The following is a 21490-nucleotide window of genomic DNA, read 5'->3' as shown; positions in this document are numbered from 1 at the left end:
AAATTTATGCGCGTGAGGTACAGAAGAAGGATTGGAATTGTGTTTAATTTTTGGTGTTTAGATGGTTTTCTTTCTTTTTTTCTTTTTTCTTTTTTTACAGTAGGCCAGTAGAATTCTCATGAGAACAGCTTTTAAGCACTTCAATGGAGAGTCATTTTTTGGTAGCTTCCAGAAGGTGCCAAACAGATTTCAACATCATAATTATAATTAGAAATACCCATAATAATTATAACAATAATAAAAAGGTATAATATACATAAATATGGAAGAGCAGTTTGTAATGTGAATACATTTTCTCTAGATGAGATCACAGTTTTATTTTGTAAATATTACATTTAAGTATATATATACACACATATATGTACAACTTTATATACATGTGCATATATATGTAAATTTATATTTATATATAATATCTTTATATAGATAGATATCTGTGGACAGGTTATTGATTATAGAGACCCAAGAAAGCAACTCAATAATTGTTCAAAATTCTCCTCACTGACTGCTGGTGTGTAGTTTAAGAAGCCCCAAGTTATTTGCACTCAGAATGTCGTATCTCTTCTAATGGAACACTGGATGTGGAATTTTAAGTCTGAGAAGTGAGGTGTCTGCCGAAGGAGAAGTTTTTAGAGACTCCCTTCCTCTATAAGTTGGAAATGGCCCAGAAGTCTTGAATAGACAATGGCAAACTGGCTTTTACACTGTAGGAAGGAATTGTTTTTTAATCAAATCATAGAACTAGTAAAGTCCAGAATAAAGGGGAAAATCAATTTACCTGAAAAAATGAAATACTCCCCAATACAAGTCTTTCTCTTAAGGTGGACTATAATCCAGGAGCACCAGCTTTTTTCCTCAGTATCTTAAATGAGCACTCCTCATCTGTCTTAAAGGCCAATGGGCCTGTACACTCTTGAAAAATAACCCAGAAGGATGGGTTGGCCCTCATAGATCACCCCAATCCATTTAAAACCCCTGCCCTCCCACTATGAGGTAGGTAAGTATTATTATCCCCATTTTGCAGCTAGAGAAACTGAGGCAAATGTAGAGGCAATTTGATAACTTGTTTTAAAATCACTGAGCAAACAGCTGCCTGGAGTCAAGAATTCTGGGTTCTTTCTACTAGGGACATAATTCTTCTCTTGGATAGTATGCATTTCTTTTAAAAAGCAAGCTATGGTAGAAATTTGGCAAAACTTGAATACATTATATAAGAACAGAGTTTTATTCATTTGCTACTTAGTTTTTAATGTTTGTTGTTTACTTGGTTGGGTGGTTTTGCAAAACTCATCAGAATTACCTGTCTGGTGATATAGCAGCTCTTTAGAAAATTGGACTGTGCAGTGTGGTTCTGAGTGCAGTCTTCTAAAGCCCAGTGCTACACTGGCAAATACAAACATTTTATAATGTGAAAAGCATGACAACACAATAGGTCCCACTAATATTTGGTAAAACCAATGTCAAACCCTCCCCACTCCCGACTACCACGGATTGCCACCAAACGAATAAACGAAATGTCCCCCCGCCCCCAAGAACAACAACATATTGAGGGGGAAAATGCCGTATTTCCTGGATCTACCACAATGTACAGAAAAGAACAGACAACATTATAAAATCCCACTCTATGTCTTCTAGGGAAATCTTTATGATTGTGTCTACCTACTCTGTAGAATAAACAATTTCCTTTAGGAAACATAAAAATAGGTTTTTTATTCTTAATTTTTAATCATGCATTTTTTAATTTATTTTTGATCTCCTTGTCTTCTATTAATCTCTATCTGTACAGCTTGGGTGCCATCAATTTTTTTCTTTTTATTTTCCCACTTGAAGTAGTTCCAGAAAAACAAACAAACAAAAAGAATCACAAAACCTCAAAACTGTTAACATGACTTTATGGTTTCCTTCCTTCCTTTTTGTTCCCTTTCTTTTCTTTCTTTCATCTTTTTCTCTTTCCTGTTTCTTTCTCTTTCTTTCTTTTCTCTTTTTCTTTCTCTCTCTAGTTCTTTTTTAAACACAGGTAAGACCTATAACAAATTGAAAGTTACAACCAAGTTAAATCAAACCTGGAAGGGAGGTAGCTGACATCTGTCTCAAAGAATTATATTCAACAGATAGCATTTAAGCATCAGCCAAAGTGGGACTAAGACCAAGAGAACTGTCTAGGCAGTGACTCACCGTGCTGAAGTCAAGAGCTGCAGCTGATACCCTCCATCTTCAAAGCCCTAGCATTTATGGCCGTTAATCCCTCCCTTCCTTAACATCCCAATTCACCCACCAAAACTGACTTTTCGACGACTGTATTCCCTTAGAAGTTTGTTGGCACAGAATCTGGGAATAATACAAGTCCTCTGGACAAGCAGCTAGGGTTGTGACTTGGAAAGGCTTACCAAAAATAGGGCTTAGAGAACTGCCCATCTCCTTTCTTTTTTGCTGCTAGCAGGCTAATACTTCTTCTGATATAAAACCCTTACATGTTTTAGAGCCCTTAAGCTGCTTTGGAGCTGCCTCCATGTGAGCACTCCTAAACAGAAGATGGAAGAGGTGAGACATTGAGTTCATTCCCGGGAAGAAAACAGAACGATCAGTGCATTGCACAAATAGAGCTGATCCTCTTCCATGAAGGGTTGAGGAGAACCTATTAATTACACTTTCCATGTGAGCATGAGGCTGACCACCAATCAAGTAGCTCTTTTGCCTAATTTCCTCGGCATATACATTTGTTAGTAACAGGTGTGAATGATAATACGAAGAAGAGTGCGTGGATCTTTACTCAGAAGATCTCAATCTGTGAGTCTGAACATAAACATCAGCTTCCTGGAATCTTGCCTCACCTGGAGAATGTGGGGAGAGTTGACAATGAGAGTGAAGGTAGAAAGAGGATGAGGATTGATTTGACAGAAGCTGGTGAGGTTCTTCTACGGTTCCTGCAATTCCACCATTGGTAATGTCATCTTTGGGTCTTCTGCACTTTTTGTATCACTACAACTGTTCACTTACGGGTGTGATTAAGCCAGTGGAAGGGATGACACTGTTCCCTTTCTTAGCTCATACCTTCTACATTAATACCATACAGGTTGATAACTCAGCTAGGGCAAGACAGGGACCTTAAGACATGGCAAGAGTTCCAAGATACTGGAGGGAAATATCAATGGGAGATCAATTCTTTTAATGTTATTTTAATTTTTTGATAAGGTTTGACTCTGATAATCATAGAAAATAAAAATGCCGTGAATATAAATAAGGTATAATTTTATAAGGAAGAAACATAAGGAATTTGAGCCTGGCCTTAACGTCGATGGTAGTCTCTCCATGCTAGAACCCAGCTCCAGAGTTGTAATTGGTACAAGCCCCATAAACTATCTGAGCACATGCACCTTTATTTGTGGGCACCTATGCTAAGAGCACCTTGATATATTTCTTAATATAAGACCACAGATGGCCAATAGATGTCTTCTCGAGTGTTTTTGGTCACCAAGTAATTGCTGTTGAAAATAATATAGTGGGATGGTTTCTGAATTTGTTTTTGGTCCTAATTAGAAAAAGAACCATGATGAATTAATAATGCCTGCCTTGGATATAGGAATTAGGAAAGTACACAGGTATTTGCATTCCTGTGCCAGACTGTTTTTCTTCTTTTTCTTCACTAGACATGAGATGACTTGATTTATAGTAAACTTTATGTAATATAACTAGTTTAGACCCTATCATCTCATTTTCCCACTCCAGGTTCAGAAAATATGTCTTACTTAACTTCCCCCTCCCCCACACTTCATCATAGATTAATCTCCTTCCATATTAACTAAAAGGGAGAGGAGGTAATGGAATAAAAAGAGGCAAAGAGGCCCCCAAGGAGGTGAGAGCCAATACATATCATTGATTAATTCCCTCTAAACTTTTGGAGGCTGACCTTGGGAGAGAGAGAAGGCTTGCCCAACAACAGGTATGGTAGGAAGTATTGGTAACTGAAAAGGTATATGGAAAACATGATGACCATGTCAGGTTGTGGGTACTGGGGCTGTGAACTCTTTGGCTTCTCTCTGATGGTCCTCTTTAACACCATCTATATTGATCATATCCAAGATGATTCTCTGTTTCAGAATTGTATCTACCCAGATCAACAGTGAGGTTCTCAGGAGCAAAGCCTACTTAAGCCTAAAGGGCTAGGAAGACAAAGATAAAAATGATTAATTTAAAAGTTTCAACCATTCCAACAGTCTCTGAATGGCTTGAAGATCATGGAAATTGAACACTGTTCCACTTGATTATAAAATCTAACACTGGCTTAGACATTCTAGACTCTCAGTGAGGATTCCAGCATCTGAAGACCCTCAACTCCTTTCCAGGATGAGAAACCCACGTTCAGGTGACTTAACTTCTCAACATGTGGGCCAACTGGGCTTCTTCTCTCACAGACGGGATAGGAAATGAGGGACTGTGGACAAATGTGGGTCACTTTTAAGGCAGACTGCTTGGTTGTGTGGGGTTTTTCCTAACCTAGTTCTACCTTCTTGGGGTAACAATATGTAGGATAGAGCAGCAAGAAAAGTAGCAGCAATTGTGGTCCCAAGGCAAGATTTGAGGAATGGGTGGGTTCTGGAAGGATATTATGACCTCAAGCCTCAAGCAGGGGGCTGGTATAATACCTTGACATTGCAGTCCTAAGCCATTTCCAGTTTGGCCTTGAACCCTGGAGTTGGGGTAAAATCCCCATGGCAGCGGAAATTGGGATCTTGGGTAAAGATACCTTTGATTCTTTATCTCTTCCTGGGTCCTGCTTCCCTAGAAGACCATTTCACTTCCAACCCCCAAAAGCTGCACAAGTATGCATGCCTATGTATTCCGAGCCTCAGGGTGTGAGATATCTTGGCATCTTAACACTTGGTCTTAGCAGTTTCTGCATCTCTCTTTCTCCCAAAGAGTGTTGGCTAGGAGCGGGGGAAAGGAAAGATTGATTCTGTTCCAGTCTCTCTCTGCTCAGTCTCCAGAACTGCCCTCACACAGGTGTTTGTATGGGTGCGTATGCATGCATGTTTACTAACCGCAGATGTGTACACTCCTAGATACAGAACAAGTTTCTTGCTGTGGTTGTGTGGCAAATGGTTAGAATTCTAGGAGGCTCCGGGATTACACACTGTATGCAATCCATCTTAGATTTTGGGTAGGATTCCATTCCATCATTCTGCATGGCGAGACTTTGTTCATTCGCCCTACTGTGAGTCCTTTCTGGGTGAAATTAAAGGCAGACCGGTTGGGTGCTAAGGATCCCTGGTGTGGAGAGGCCATTCCATTGAGCAGCTGACTGTGAAATCAATACCAAAGGGATGCGGGTCCTGGCGCTGGGAATTCTTTGACAGCTCCTTGTCCTTCTTTAGCCATGGCTGTACCCCCGGAGGTCTTTTCGGCTGTGTTCTTGGGCCTGGGGGTCCCGACAAGCACAGTCACCTTGTAAGTCACAGGACATAGGAAAAGGGGTGACCTGCAGAGAGGAAGAGAAGAGTACATTGAGTGGTTTTGTCTGAAGCAGCAATTATCAGAAAGGCAGCACAGGGCATGGGTACAACCATTGCATTTGGAAAGCAGGAGGAAGTCAACTTCAAGTCATAGGTCTATTCTTGCTTACATAGAAATTTTCATCAAGGGCACTATGGTTATTATCATAGCAGTTGCTATTTGCAGAGGCATTTGTTATGGGTCAGGCAATGTGCTGAATACTTTCCAGTCAAGAAAACACTGAACCCTTTTGACAACTTTGTAAGATAGATACTAGGAAAACTGGCTCAGAAAGGGAAAGATATTTGGCCAAAGTAGTAAGTGACACATTTGATATCTAAAGCAAGGAAGGTTACTTCTCTTTGAATCTCATGTGGTACTAGTATCCTAAACCTATTTTGTACTGTAAACTCTTAAGAGCTGAGTAAAATCATGGGTGAAAAATTGTAGTATATCAATGCTGGTTAGTAAATTGTATGATGGACTGTCTAATATACAGGACTGTTGTGATCAAATGAAGTAAAGAACATGAAAATGTTTTTGGTCACCGAGTGGAAACATAACTCTCTGAATATGCTGGTAAACATAACTCTCTGAATATGCTGGTAATTTTGATTTGGGGAAGAAATCATGAAAATGACAGTATGTCTCAAACATTCTCGGACGGTCGGTCTTCTTGGGGCTGAATAGGGAATAATATTTGACGCACTGGTTTTGAGCAAAGTTTGTTTGAAAAATCTTGGAAGCAGTTTTAACAAGAGAAAAAGTGAGAGGCTTGAGTTCCAGTTCCCAGTTCATCTCTTCATTTGCTCTGTGACCTTGGGCAGGCTTTCCTTTCTAGAAATTCACAGGAAGAACCCAGAAGAGCAAGTGCCTTCCCATCCAACAGACGATTTGTCTTTCCAAAGAGCATAGTGCAGTCCCAGCCTGAACTAACGCAAGTTGATTTCACCTCATTGCATCATGACATTTGCATATAACTTTCCCCAGAGGGTCCCCCATCTGCGCAGATGGATTTAATGACCTCATTCGCCTCCTGCCTGGGCTGGGTCTCTAAGTGCTCACATAGCCTCAGAGAGTCTCTGTGTTTCTCTCCCTGTCTCTCATAGTCTTACACATTCATTCTCTATCCCTTTTTGGTTTCTCTCTGCCTCTTTGCCCTCCATCCTTCCTTTCCTTCTTCCCTTTCTTTTTTCCTTCTTTTCTGCTCCCTACCTCTCCACAACTTCTCTTCATCCTGAAATTTTGTAATAATTTGAAATGTATAATTAAACATCAGGGAGATTTTAAGTATAACCCCCAGCTCTTTTACCTACATAAGAGGTGACCTTGAATATATGACAATTTTTTTTCTGAGCCACAGTGGATTCATTCATTAAGTAAGAATAATCAAACTATGTACCTCCTGAGGTAGTGATGAGAAAGTAAGTGAACTAACTCATTAAAAACACTTAGCACAGTGCTTGACATATGCTGCTGCTCAATTTATACACACACTATATATATGCAGATGCAAACATATTATAAAGAGATGCATTTCTATTCATTTCTCCATCTCTTTCTGATTCTTTGTACTGACAGCTAATGCATCTCTTAGTTTCTCTTTTCAACTTAAGGTCGTAGGTGCTTGATGCTATGGCAAGCATTTTCCTCATTTCTTTTTCCATGCAGTACCTTCTTCTTTTTACAATTTGCTATTCCCTGTTCAGGATAATTACTTTCTAGTCTTTATACCTTTGTGGAATCAATCTAGAATAGTCCATCTAGAATCTGGGATATTTTCCCATAGCTTCTAGAATATTTTTCCATAATCTCTCTACCTTCAAGAGAAGCACGGAATGTTAGAACTAGAGGATACAGAGAAAAATGTTGTAGTCGAAGTGGGGAAACTGAGGACACAGCCAAATTGAAATCCAACAACTGAGATTGTGGAAAGGACTTCCATGGGAGTCAAAGGGCCTGAGCTGAAATTCTTACTGCTTCATACTCACTAGACAGTTTTGAGGAAATGTCTTCATGCCAGAAACCTTAGTTTCCACATCTGTAAAAGATTAACTTTGAAAAGAAAGACTTGGGCCAGCAGATGGCATAGCGGTTACGTTGCTGGACTCCCATATGGCCAACCACAGTTTGAGTCTTGGACACAGTGGCTTGAAAATCATGAAAGGCACATGCACGTGTGTGCCCAAGATCTTAGAAGGAAGATGGAGGAGAAAGGATTATGTTGTGGTCATCCCCTCGGGGGTGATTTCTCACTTTCCCTCTCACTGTCTGTCTGTCTCTCTGTCAAGCACATGTGCCCTAGGGCAAAAACATTTTTGGGGAAAAAAAGAAAAAAAGAAAGACTGTATTTCATACGATTGTGAGGATCTAACAAAATGAGACGCACAAATGCCTCAGCACGTGGCCTACCACCTAGGAGATGCTCAGTGCTGAGTATCTATGTGCTGACTCAAACTTCCCACTGACCCCTATTTCATCTTGTCCCCTCTCTTCCACCTTCCCGACTTGGACAGCTTCATTGACCTTACCTCACCCACTGCTTTGTCACTCTCCTTCTGTCCTTGCTCACATTTTATCATTACAGTGACTCTGTTACCTCTAATGTCTACTTTATAATTCTCTCTATAACTCTTTTTCATTGAACTCTAAGACTCACTAGGGACAATTTTCCATCTGCTTTACCTGTTATGCTTCCTCCTGTACTTTATACAGGAAAATATTCAACAAAATTTTATCTTTTGCAATGAAATCCAAAGTCCTTCCCACAAGTTCAAGGCCTTGCATGAGCTGATCTCCACATGTTTCTCAGACCTCACCTGCTTCCTTTCTTCCCCCCTCTCTCTAAAGTCCATTTATTTATTGGTTCCTCAAATACTGCAGTTGTTCTCTTACTTTGAAATCTTTAGCAATCAATGTTCCTCTGCCATGACTGCTCTCTTCTGATCAGCTCCTTTCCACTCTGCAAGTCTTATCTCAAGCATGACGACATTGGCTTGACTAAAGATGACTCCATCAACTTCATATCATTACACTATCTTATCTCTTTTTTTTTTTTGGTCTAAATAATTTCATCACTTACCTTTATTATTTTAATTTGACCAGAAAGATAGAGAGAAAGTGAGAAAGCAAGCCGCTGGGTCTGGGACTTGAACCACAGTTGGCTATGTAGGAATCCAGATTCCTCAACCACCATACCACCTGCCAGCCCTAACAGTATCTTATCTTTATACTTCTCTTGTACTGAAATACTTCTTCACTTGCATGTTGGTGCAATCTGGACTGGGCCCATATTTGTTGTTGAACTGAATCTTTATGTATGACATAATAAGCATTTGATGGACGCATGAATGGATGGTCAAATGAATGTACAAATATACAGGTAGAATACAATTCAGAGAGCCTCTGCTCTTATACTGACTGACTGACTCACTTTGTACAAGTTACTTCCCTTTTCTAGGCTTCGATTTCCCTATCTGTATGATAAGAGTTGATCTTCATGTTCCCATGGTCTCTAGCTCCCACCTGGCTAAAAGTCCTTCTCAGTCTGAGAAAGGTAGAAGGTAAAGCCCTGGGATTAGAAAAGTAGACTTCCCCACAGTCCTGTCTTACATATTTCTCTTTCTGCACTCTCCTTATCAACTTCTCTAAAATCATCAGTTGGGAAACCCTGCCACCAGCTTCATGAGCATGCTGGCTTTGTTGGAGTGGTGTCACCATTGGTTTCCTTCCCCTAAGTCAGCCTTGGAAGTTGCAGCATTTTCCAAAATAATGTGTCTAGAAACTAAGAAAAGGAAAGCCAATCAGAATATGGCAAAGTCTAGAAGATCTGGTCTCAGGAGTGTCTTGTCTCCACCACATACGTGTGAGTGCAGCTTGCGAGGTTATCACTATTAGCTACATATCTTGCAGATGAGAAAAACAGAGGTTTCAGAAAATAAACTTGCCTCAGGCCTCAATACCAGTCAATAAGTTGATGATGCAACATTCTAAGCCCCACTCAAAACGCTGAGAGCTTTTCAGCAAATGAGAGTGAAAAGAAGGCATTTTCTTCATAATATGGCAAGGCTGCGACTGCTGCTTTGTCCTTTTTTATATAGAGAGAGATTTTTGCTATAGGGTGTATGCACTCACTGGACAGAAAGCAAGAAATCACCCCCCTGGGGGGATGGCCATGCCACAATTCCTTCTCCTCCAATCTCCTCCTGGGATTTTTGGCCATGCACGTACATGCTCCTGGCATGAGTTTAAGCTGTCGGGTCTGGAACTTGAACTGCAGTGGACTACATGGGAGTCCAGCGACGTTATCATTATGTCATCTACTGGTCCCATGTTTTATCCTTTTAATAGGCAATATACTTTATCCCTTAATTTGTGCCTGGAACTGAGCTAAACTCAATTAGCATTATCCACTCATTTTTCTTAGCAACCCTAATAAGGTAGCTATTCTTAGTATCCCCATTTTACATCTCAGAGGAAACTAAGATGCAGAGGTGAGTAACTTAGCTGGTAGGTGTGGTGCGATCTGCACCTGTGTTTGTAACTACTGCTCAGCAACATCCCCCAGGTGACAGAGCAGGAATCAGGATATACTCTTCACAGAAGAAGAAACTGAGGCATGGGGAGAAGAGTGCCTTCTTGATAAAGTCAGATCTCTGAGTCCCCTTCCCGAGTTCCTGGACTCGCTGAGTAGGTTCCCACCTTCTCCCTGAGATAGCCTCCCAAGAAAACCTACTACCCACACTGTGGATACTGTGTTGGGATTTGGGAATTCCTAGCACCATGTGACTAGGCTGTCCCAAAGTAGGTTGGCCACCCACTTTGAGGTTCTGTCAACAAGCCTAGGTCATTGACTAAAAGAGGGGATTCTCTACTTTCTTTTTCTGGGCTGGAGATGATGCTCAGACATAGGGGTTTCTTCCTTTTGGGAAATGACCCAGGGGAGCCCCTCCATCTGCATATGTGAGCAGTTCAGGAATGCAGCTCAGCCTCCTGCAGCACAAGGTTTTGTCTGGGGCTGAGAGACAGGCAGGGCTGGATCCTCACTCAGAGGCCACAGAGAGGCAACAAGCAGAGAGTAGTGACGGTAGTGCTGGTGGTATGGAGGGAAAGTAGAGGCATCTCATGATGATGGCCAGAAAGCCTTGGTTTTGCTCTTGCTGGCTGTGGGACCTTGGGCCAGTCACTTTACATTTCTGAGTCTCAAGAGAGTCAGTGTTAATGATGTCACATGGGAAAACACCCTTGTAAGTCTCTTGGAGGTGGGAGTGGATTCGGTGCCTGAACACAGAGCAATTAATGAATACTGAAGCTTGTTTCAGTATGGACACCGTGGCTATGCAGATAGAAAGAAGAGAAAGTAAAAAAAAAACTGTGAATAAAGTGGAGAAAAGCACTGGCGTAGATAAGAAAGAGACTTGGGTTTGAGTTCTTGCCCTGTTAGAGATGTAATATATGCTATCAGACAAGTCACTTCCCTTTTCTGGGCTTCAGTTTCCTCATCTGTAAAATGGAGGTAATAACAGTTTTACCATAAACATAAAATCAGTTTGAACAAAATATAAAATTCAGGTAAAACACTTATCACAGTGTGTGGCATAAAAAACATGTCTCATAAAGGGTGATGATAATGATAGTGGAAGGGACCATCGAGGCGATGATGGCATTGATAATGGTGATGGTGATAACTTTTTAGGATAGAAAAGTTGAATTCTCTCAGAGGATCAAGCTACAATGAATATCTGCTTAATACAAATGAAAATGTTACAACTATCCTCCAATAAGGTGGGGTCATTAAATTTCAAAAGCTAGTGATTGTAAGGCAATTAGACAGTTAGTCTAATTCGCTTAGCCATCTGCCTATAATCTCTTGATATTCCTTAAAGTAAAACAAATCTCTTCCAGGAAGCCTTCTAGAATGCCATAGACTGATTCCATGTTTAAAGTCCTCCTTGAATGTCTTCACTGATCTCTAGATAAAGTTCAAACTTTTTGACTTTGGTTATAACAGCCCTGTTGATCACTCGAAGTTTGTCTCTTATCCCTGTCTCTCTTGGACTCTACTAGAGAACTCAAAAAATTATAATGTCTTTCACGTTCTCTCTGATATCTGGACCTTTGCACTGATTGTTTCCTCTTCCAGAAACACTCCCCTACCCCCACCTCTCTCTCTGTTCCTTTCCTACTCTTTTCGCCTGGGTAAGCTCTCTGGGCCTTTGATGTCTTATTTTTAGTGTCGAGTTTTTGACCCTTTGCACTGGCTTTGCCTCTATTAGCACTTAATACACTCTAAATGTCTGGCTACTCATCCATAGGAGGAATCTCAGCATGACTGGGGCTAGGCCTATATTGCTCATGGCCTATCACAGCACCTGTCACACAGTCAACAAGTATTCACCTGTGGGTGCTGAGCACTTACTACGGGACAGGATGCAGTGAAATACATTGGGCCTTGGAATATATCAGTAAACAGGAGAAGTACATTCATGTCCTCATGAAATTTGCACACTAGCATTGAGAGGGGTAGGGATTTTCTGATAATAAATAATACACCATTTTATAATATCTGATACTGGGATTAATTGCTTCTTACTCTCTACTGGTCTTAGTCCTAACTAGCCTTCAAGTTCCTGTTCAATGATCTCCCTCACCCAGGAAACCCTGTGAAGAGTCCTTAGACATGAATCTAATCCAAATACCAAGAGATAAAAAAGTCAAGGTGCGTCTAGCCTGCCCAAAGTCACACAGCTAATACGTCACTGAGCTGGGACTACACCATAACTCCCCAGATATCTTCCAAGAATCAGTCTCTTAGCAGCCATCTGAAACATGACCAGAATTAGTGTTCCATGTGACCACATCTTAGATAGCCTTGATATGTTGAATATGTTAAAGTTGTTTCCCCTCCCTCCCTCTCTCCTAGCCTCAACACATGCTTACTTAAAATGATTCCAATTATAAACTGATTTTTTTTTCTTTTGGATGTTGTTATGAAGGGAAATAATTGGAGCAGCCATTCTGGAAATGTGCTCCGCATTCAAGGCTCCCCATGGCTCCAACAGGAAAATAATAAACTGACATCCTGAAAAGCAGAGTCCTACCTCTTCCTGTCTGCCTTACATTGCAGACAGGGTCTGGGTGGGAAATTGGACACCCCTGACAGACAGAAGTTTCCTGCACTGTCTTGCTCATGTCTGCCAGCCACGTCCAGGTCACCCCACAAGCTACATGAGGGGAAAGTTGAAGTCTATACAGACAAACAAGAGGAGGAAAGATGGAGGGAGCAGACAGACATTATGCTGGGCCAAGCAACTGGGAGGCCCCAGGCCTCAGGACCAGGAAAAAGTTTAGGCAGAAAGCTGGCAGAAGGAAATCTGGGAGAAAGTGCTAAGAGCTTAACACTGGGCCTGAAATTCATATTAAGAAGTCCAATTCAGGAGATCCATGAAGCAAGAAGCTCACTCACAAGAGAAGGGCAAGATGCTTGGGGAAGATAGATACCTATCGTAATGGGATAGGTATCTGTCAGTGGAGTTAAAGGCCAGTGCTGTGTGGCTTAAACCATTCAGATTTGCACCTCAGCTCTAGCACTTTCTGGGTGTATGACCTCAATCCTTTTAAAACCCCAGTTTTATTACCTATAAAATAAGGATAAAATGACAACACCTAAAATGGGACTAATGTAGTGATGAAATATGTAACAGCAGTTGAAAATATGCTTGGCAAGGAAAAGGTGTGAGCTGTCAATAATGTATTATAATTTGTTTGGAGTTAGGAATCCTAAATCTCACACATCACTCCATCACCTTGCACAAATTGGTCCACCTCTCTAAGCCTCAATTTTCTACCTTGTGGAATTGTTCTGGAGTCTAAGTGAGATAATATGGACGGAGTCCCCAGCACTTACCATGCTAATGAAAGTCCCATAATTAAGTCTTACCCTGGCATGCTTTCAGCTTTTGAGACTCAGCCCCATTCAGGAGAAAGAAAAGGACTTGTGAGTCAGCCAGAACGGGGTTTAAATTTGGGTTTCACCACTCACCAGTCAAGTGAATGCAGACAAGCCCCACAAGTACTTTGAGCCCAAAGAAGTTTATGTATGCAGTGGAGAGGATAATACACCTACTAGTGTTGACATGAGGATTAAAGAAGATAATGGAAGCCAAACATCCAGCAGAGCATCTGACATATGTAGTAGTTCACTTAGGGGTGTCTTGTGTTCTAATCTATTTCTCTACCTATCACTGTGTATTAAACCAGGGTGTTGCTGAATCTACACAAGGAAGAGGAAGTAAGTTTCAAGACACTGAAATTTGTTAAGAAGTTAAACTAGGAAATTTAAATGGTAGGAAATGTGACTTTAATTAGACACACCTTTTTACTCTAAAAGTTAGACTTTCAAAAATCTTAAATCTCAAAAGCCCAAACACCTTTGAACAACTGAAATAACTATGGCACAGTCATAATCTGCCATTAGAGAGGGCTTTCATCTCCACAGTCCATACTTCAAATATAGTTCTCATAGACTCTCTCCCTTCTGCCCCAGCCACTATTCACTCTCACCAGGAAAATTCACACTCCTTCAAGTCTAAAGTAAATATTACTTCTTCGGAGAAATTTCCTCTGACCTTCATACTGTTCTCCATAAAACCCTTCATTGCCTTTTCTAACAAAGTATTAAATATATAATTGAATTATCTCACTCTTAGTATCAGCCTCTTCTATTAGACTACAAGTTTTGCCAGGGCAGAACCTAGTCTGTCTGGATTCTGCCATACAGACTCAGCCTGGTTCAGAGCTAGACATATAGAGATGGTCAACAATCATTCATCTCAGATGAAGGAAGCTCAGCTTTCTGCCTTCTGCTGCCATGGCCAATAGAAAGAAACATTTGAAAGAACAGAAGCTTTTAACACAAAATGTGTAAGTATATTTATAGCATAGATGGATAATTTTTTAAAAAAAGACTAGCAAACACATTCATAACTAGCCAATAAATAAATTAACTGACTCAGAAGTCCCTTAGTCAAGGGTCAGCATTATCTCTAGTTCTAGAGTCTAAAACTGCTGGAACTAAACCCAGTACAGGAACAGAGAGTCAAAATGGTGACTATTCCTAATTATACGTGTGTATGTGTGTGTATTACTATACTGTTTGGAATCTACACCTGAACCACTATCTCATGCCTTCATATCCCTCTAATGCACTCTGTAGAAAACAGTAATCCATTTAAGGAAGTCCCTCTCATCACCCCCACACACACACAAAAGTTTGCTTTTTTATGTTTTAGTGCATAAGTTATGGTAGGCAGAAAATTATTTTTGTCAGAGCTGCTCTTTCTCCAACTGATGTCAGATAGTGTTATAATTCTCCATAAACTTCTTTTTAAGAAAAATTTCATTGTCCATTCACTTTCAAAAATGGTGTACACCCGTGGAGCAAAATATACACTATTGTGTACTCTATATGTTTGGAAAATTGTATCCAGAGCCTTAAAAATGATTGCACCTTGGGCCCAGCCCAACCACCGTTGCACACACTGGTTGCTGCTGCTACTTACAGGCTAAGGCCATCTGGGAGGCCCAGGTTTGATTCTTGGCCCACCCTACAGAGCCAGGTGCAATGACACATGCTTCTAGGCTCAGATACTCAGGAAGCTGAGGCAGGAGGATCACAAAGCAGCAAGACTCTGTCTAACCCACCACACAAATACACACACTCACATACACACACAAATTAATGCTAATACCTTTTATGCTCATTATTTAAATTCTAAGAATCAACTCTAAAGGAATAATCACAAATATGAAAGTACTTATGAGCAAATAGGGTCATAAACATCATTATTTATAACTGCAAGAAACTGAAATAACCCAAAAGTGATAAATAAAAAGGTACAGTAATGGTTGGATAAGTTATGTAAATTATGATCCATAAAATAAACAATAATCCAGCCCAAAAATATAGTTGAGAAGTTTATACTAATATCAGATCATTCTTATGGGTAAGATTCCCTTTGCTAAGTAAGAAAAATTAGGCCAGACAGGATTCCAAACTGGAAATGCAGTAATCTATTCACAGACATGTACTCTCATACTTAACAAATACACCAAAAAGAAAAACGATGGTTATCTTTGGGCAATAAAACAGTAAGTGACTGCTTTAGTTTCTTCTTTCTGGGTTTTCCAAGGAATAGAATACGTATTATTTCATAATTTGGGGAAATAATAAAATTAATGAATAGATCATGTATTTTATTCTATACTTAAGCTGCAAATCTATGCCTATGGTGTTCTATCAAAAATCAAAATCCCACTTTGTAAGCTAAATAATGTGATTGAATGTATAAAAGAAAATGAAATAAAAAATATTAAAAAAATAAAAATGCCATTTTACAAGATGATGGGCAAGAAAGCTGAGCACTCATGATCTATGACAAAAACATTAAAAAAAAAAAAGAACTTATTACATATCTGCTTCCATACCTGATCCTAAGCTTTGAGGACCATATCTACAAAGCTTTCCAGGGCTGAGCTCTTGATATTAACTCAATTACTGGCTAAAAGAATAACAAACCAAATGAAATAAGGGATAAAGACAGAGAGCTGACATAACCAGGACAGTGGGTTGTCCAGCCAGTAGGAGTGATCCTGGCCAGCAAGCTGTAGGCAGTTGCCAAGAGGCACACACAGGCCTACCTTCTTGGTCTTCACCGTGGAGGTGCAGCAGTCTCCACCATCGTAGTTGCAGAAGGCTCTGTTGTTGATGGCATCACAGTAATTGTCTCCCATGAAGGGCTACAAGGGAGAGAAGCAGGAAGAAAATGCAGTCTTATAAGCATGGTAGAGTGAAAGGTACACTTCAAGAAGGCATTTAACTGTTTGTTATCTTCTCACAATCCTGTACAGTCAGCCTGCCTGGTTTCAAATCTCATCACCCCTTGCATGAGTTATCACTTCTACCTTTTACAAGTCGTATCTAGCCAAGTTTTCCCAACTAGGGTATGGTTATGCTAAGTGATATACTCTGGTATGCTCAGATATGCAAGGTCACTCAGTAGATCACTTACATCTTCCTGAAATAAAGGACCCATTTTACTTGAAGAAATAAGAAAAGTTGAGACCACCTTCTCTCGTGTTTCCTGATAGTAGGTAATAAAAAACATAATCTATAGTAAAAAAATATGTGAACCCGTGGTAGCATGGTGGTTAGGGCAGCTGGATTCTACATGGCTGACTATGCAGATCAAGCCCTAGACCTAGAGACTTGGAGAAACATACTGAGCACACGTGTGTGTATAATGAAAATCCCAAAAGGAGAAGGGATTGTGGTGTGACCATTATCCCATGGCAGTGCTTTCTCACTTTCCTCTCTCTATTGTGAGCACATGCTCCCTCTAGCAAATCTTTAAAAAATTAAAAATATACAAATAAAAGTATAAAAATATGCAAATATAGCAGGAAACTAAATGTAAACTGTCTCCAAATAATAAAGGCAAAACAGAGTTTATAGAAATTTGAAACAGTTGGGGAACCGGCAGTTGGCTTAATGGCTGGCCTCCCAATACTCGACTGCGGTTCGAGTCCCGGACCTGGTGGCTTAAAAACTCACGCCGGGCGCGTGTGCGTGTGTGCCCCAGATCCCGAGAGGAGAATGGAGGAGAAGGGATTGCGGTGTGACCATCCCGCCTGGGGGGTGATTTCTCGCTTTTTGTCTCTCTGTCTCTCTCTGTCTGTCTGGCGAGCGCACACGCCCTATAGTGGAAACCTCTCCCACCACCAAAAAAAAAGAAATTTGAAACAGTTGTGTGTATAATGATGGACTCTCTTTAAAAGAGGAATGTAGATGTATTCAAATCACATGTTTGTTCTGTCTTTTATTCTTTGAACAACATTTGAGGTAGGTATTATGGTATTATTCCCGCTTTACAGCTGAAAACCCTGACACTCAAAGAAACGGATTTAGCCAAAACCACTCTGGCAATACCAGGGTAATGATGCTTTTTTCTTTGCCTTATTAGCTTGCTTTGGAATACACTGACTTTTTTTTTTTCTCCCCTGTGTTCTTGCAACTGCAATGCTCCAAAGATAAGGAAAAGATGATAGAGTCAATTCATTGTTGATTAGAACTCCGAGTCATGACAGGAGGAAGTCCAGAAGCTTCTTTGACCTCTGCACCTTTTAGATTTCTCCATACTAACACTTAGCACCATAGTCTATGGTCTATATATGTTTCTGTGGCTGGTACAAGACCATAAGCTTCTTGAAGACATGGGCAATGCCTGGTTCATCTTTGCCTCTGAGTCACCCAGTTTAATGCTGTTCACAACTTCAATCCTTAGTAATGTCTTTTTAAACATTTATTTATTTATTTAATTCCATTTGTTATTATTATTTTTCAATTTGACCAGAGACAGAGAGAGAAAGGGAAAGTAAGAAAGCAAGCTGGCAGGTCTGAGACTCAAATCATGGTGGGCCATGTGGGAATCCAGCACCTTTAACCACTGTGCTGCCTGCCAGTCCCCTTAGTAATGTTTTTGAGAAAGAATGTAATTGTACTGGCATCATTTGGCAGAGGTTTAGAAAACCTGAGTTCTGGGGCCAGCAGATGGTGTAATGGCTACATCACTGGCCTCCCATGTAGTCAACTGCAGTTCAAGTCCTGAACCTGGTGGCTTAAACTCATGCCAGGCACATGTGCATGCATGCCCAAGGTCCTGAGAGGAGAAAGGAGGAGAAGGAATTGCCATGTGGCAATCCCCCTGGGGGGTGATTTCTCACTTTCTGTCTCTCTGTCTCTCTCTGTCTTTCTGGTGAGCGCATGTGCCCTATAGTAAAAACCTCTCAAAAAAAAAAACAAAAAACAAAAAACTAGGTGACTACTGGGTGAGTTTGGTTAAGTGATTTATCTTCTTTGGATCCCAGGACTCTCAATAGTGAAATTTTTAAAATGATGGGAAAATGAAACCACTTTGCTAAGGTGCTGGGTGGGGTCTCTAATACTCAGAGACTTACTGATATGAAATAAGATGGCATCAGTTGTCCAAGAACATTGCATCCAGCACACCTGTATCATTTGGCAGTCTCTTTCCCACCCTGACTGCTCTGAGGACACCCATGTTCACAAAAAGTTCACCCATGTGACATTCCTTACATTTATATCTCTGCTCTAAATTCTTATTTGCAGAGCCTTTTTGCCCTCAACTTATGATGCCAGATTATTTCATCACTATCCTGTAAGAGTCTAAAAGAGATCCTAGCAAGATGGCTCTAGGAACAGGCAAGAGCTGGGCTTGGCAGTTTGAGTATGCATTCCCATGGCTGTGAGTGCTGTTGTGACTGTGCTGTGTGACTACCATGAAACTGCATTACCATATTTATAGTAGGACCTGAGGAGGTCTGACAGCGAGCTCCAGACCTTTATATTCTCCCTTACATAGCATATGAACAAACTAATGAGGAAGACCCACTGTCCCTTCCTTAGAATAAAAAGATCTATGTTGATAACAGAGTAACTAGAAAAAAAAAGGAGAGAAAAAAGAGAAAAATAAATGAAGGTGGTTCTTGTTTATTTGGCTCCTGAAAAAAAATCTCCAGTCTCATTTCTAGCACTTCCTCCTATGTGTTCCTTTTCTCAAGCCATACTCATCCATCTATCCATTCATTCATCCTCTTTCAACCCTATTTATTGTATGCCTAGCATGTGTTTACAAATTGTGCAAAGGCAAGGTACACGACAATGAGTCAAAATAGATATAGCTTCCCCCTTAGACTTTATACTCCAGTGAAGAGAAAGACATTAAGCAAATAATCACGCATAAAACTGATCAATTTCAACTCTGACCATAGCTATGGAGGAGAGCAACATGATGCTATTAAAGAGTAGGACTATTTGATCTATTAATAGTTAGGGAGCTTTGAAGGTGTTCCGGAGGAAATGAAGTTAAAGCCGAGATCATAAAGGTGAGTAGGAATTAATTAGATGGGGTAGAGAAGGGAGAATTTCTAGGGAGAAAACAGCATTAGAAAAGCTTTGCCATGTGTATATTTCTCTAGTCTCTGGTATTTCTCATGTTCTTGCTTCTAGTAATGCATTCAGGCAAACAACTCGATCTTCACATCTAGCTCAAACATCACCCCCTCCAAAATATTTTCCCTACTAGTCCCAGGATGCTCAGTGCCTCTACAGTTTCACATACCATCTTTGGTTACGCTCTAGATATATCATTTTGGAATTATCTCTTTGTCTAGCTCCTTAATACACTGTGAATTCCTTGTGGAGAGGCAATCTGTGTTACCTCTTTTCATGTCCTAGCAAAATTTTGACATTTTCAACAACAAATCTGTCAAATACAGGTCAGTACCTGTTTATTTAGTAAAATGACAGATGAATGAATGAATGAGGGACAGGGAGACATCATGGAGGACTTAGGAACAGCACAGTTACTATTTTTACTTTACTAAAACCGTTGTATTCTCAGAACCTAGAGTAGTGACTGGAATATAAGAGGTAGTCACTGAAAGTTTGATGAACAGTGACTAAATGATCACTTTCAACACAGAGGGCAGGGGGGTCAAGGTCCCAAAATCTTTTCTCTATATTGACTAATTCTAGACACTCAAAGTTGATGACTCTTGCCTGGCCCCAGCATTTGTATTTCTTCTAAGGATACTTTTCAGCTCCAGGTAAGACACAAACCATGAGCTCTAAGCTAAGGAGGGAAGGGGAAGATGAGGGGTGCCTGCAAGGATGGAGGAGAAGATAAGTATCGTTGGCAGGGCTCAGAGCCTGACAGGTGAGGGTCTCTTGGAACTCACTGCTGAGTCAAAGGAGAGATCAAATTCCGCTGTCACACTGGCTGCCCAGATTGCCGACTCAGCAGAATGAGTGCCCAGGTAACCCTAGCTTCCTTTCCCCAAAATGCTGGACTGATCCAGAAAGATGGAAGAAAGCAATACTCACAGAGCCCTGGATTTCGTTTTGCTATTCCTGATTTAAGCGTGGAAGAATGGGGCTTCTTAATGACTGCAATGGCAAATATCCTAAGAACATATCATGGGGGATGTATTATAGATGCTAAATCAATATGGCATCCCCCCCGCCCCCTCCTTCCCTTCCTTACATATCCAATTGTATGTAGACCACAGCTTTGGAGTCAGCAAAACCTGGCTTGGAATTTCAACATCATTACCCACTAACTGTGTTTTTGTGTCTATTTCTTTATTATCTTGCATCCCAATGCCATCATCTGTGACATGGAATTGCTGATTCCTGTCCAAGATACTGTTAAATGCTTATTTACAACACTTAGTAGGTACAGTAGATGGTAGCCATCATTATTTAGCAACAATCATAACAATAACAGCAGGATAATTTCTACGGAGCTGAGGAGTATCCTTCTATGACTCACCTCACAGCCTTTGACACAGTGAATCAGAGCTGGGTGAGGATACCACTTGAGGCCAGCTGTGCAGACGACTCTCTGCAAAGAGAGGGGGAGAGACAGAGGTCAGATGGTATTGGCATCGGAGGAAACCAACTCCTCATTGGCACCACATTCAATCACCCCACCTCTCCTTGGACCTTCCAAGTCCTGACCTCACCCTGGCATTTACAGGGAGAACTTGCCTGGGTACTTGCAATAACAGGAGCCATAAGATTAAAATAATATTTGTGTTCATTACATGTGTCATGAGCCTGTATTTCCCTGGCAGGAATGAGGGCTGAGGAGAAGCAGAATGCGGGGGACAGAAGCGTGATCAGAAAAGCCCTTTTAAAAATTCTCGGCTGATATTTGACTCATTGGTGGAGTTGAAGATACGTGAGAAGCGGGAAGAGTACAGGATGTGTGTGTGCATGTGCACATGTGCATGTGTGTGTGCACATGCATGTTTGTGGCTATAGAAAGGTGTAGTTCTCAGTACATGAGCTGATAGAATCACTGTGGGACCACATTAAAAGAGCAAATTCCTCAGTACTGCTTTGGATCTATGAATCTGA

At 40.7% G+C, this 21490-nt stretch overlaps 1 protein-coding gene across 1 annotated transcript in view; it reads right to left on the bottom strand.

Annotated features, from left to right (window-relative positions):
- Positions 1-439: 439 nt before the first annotated feature.
- Positions 440-21490, bottom strand: part of PAPPA (pappalysin 1) — a 280168-nt gene continuing 259117 nt past the window's right edge. Inside the window, exons 22-24 of the mRNA XM_006142815.3 lie at positions 20901-20972; positions 16189-16287; positions 440-5476 (exon numbers count right to left, since the gene is read on the bottom strand). Coding sequence (XP_006142877.1) covers positions 5369-5476; positions 16189-16287; positions 20901-20972 — 279 coding nt within the window. The 3' untranslated portion in view covers positions 440-5368. The remainder of the gene's footprint in view (positions 5477-16188; positions 16288-20900; positions 20973-21490) is intronic.

The sequence above is a fragment of the Tupaia chinensis genome, unplaced genomic scaffold, assembly GCF_000334495.1.
Source record: "Tupaia chinensis unplaced genomic scaffold, TupChi_1.0 Scaffold000081_1, whole genome shotgun sequence".
NCBI classification, from domain to species: domain Eukaryota; kingdom Metazoa; phylum Chordata; class Mammalia; order Scandentia; family Tupaiidae; genus Tupaia; species Tupaia belangeri.
The sequence above is the reverse complement of the archived record's forward strand: the minus strand, read 5'-3'. Positions and strand labels throughout refer to the sequence as shown.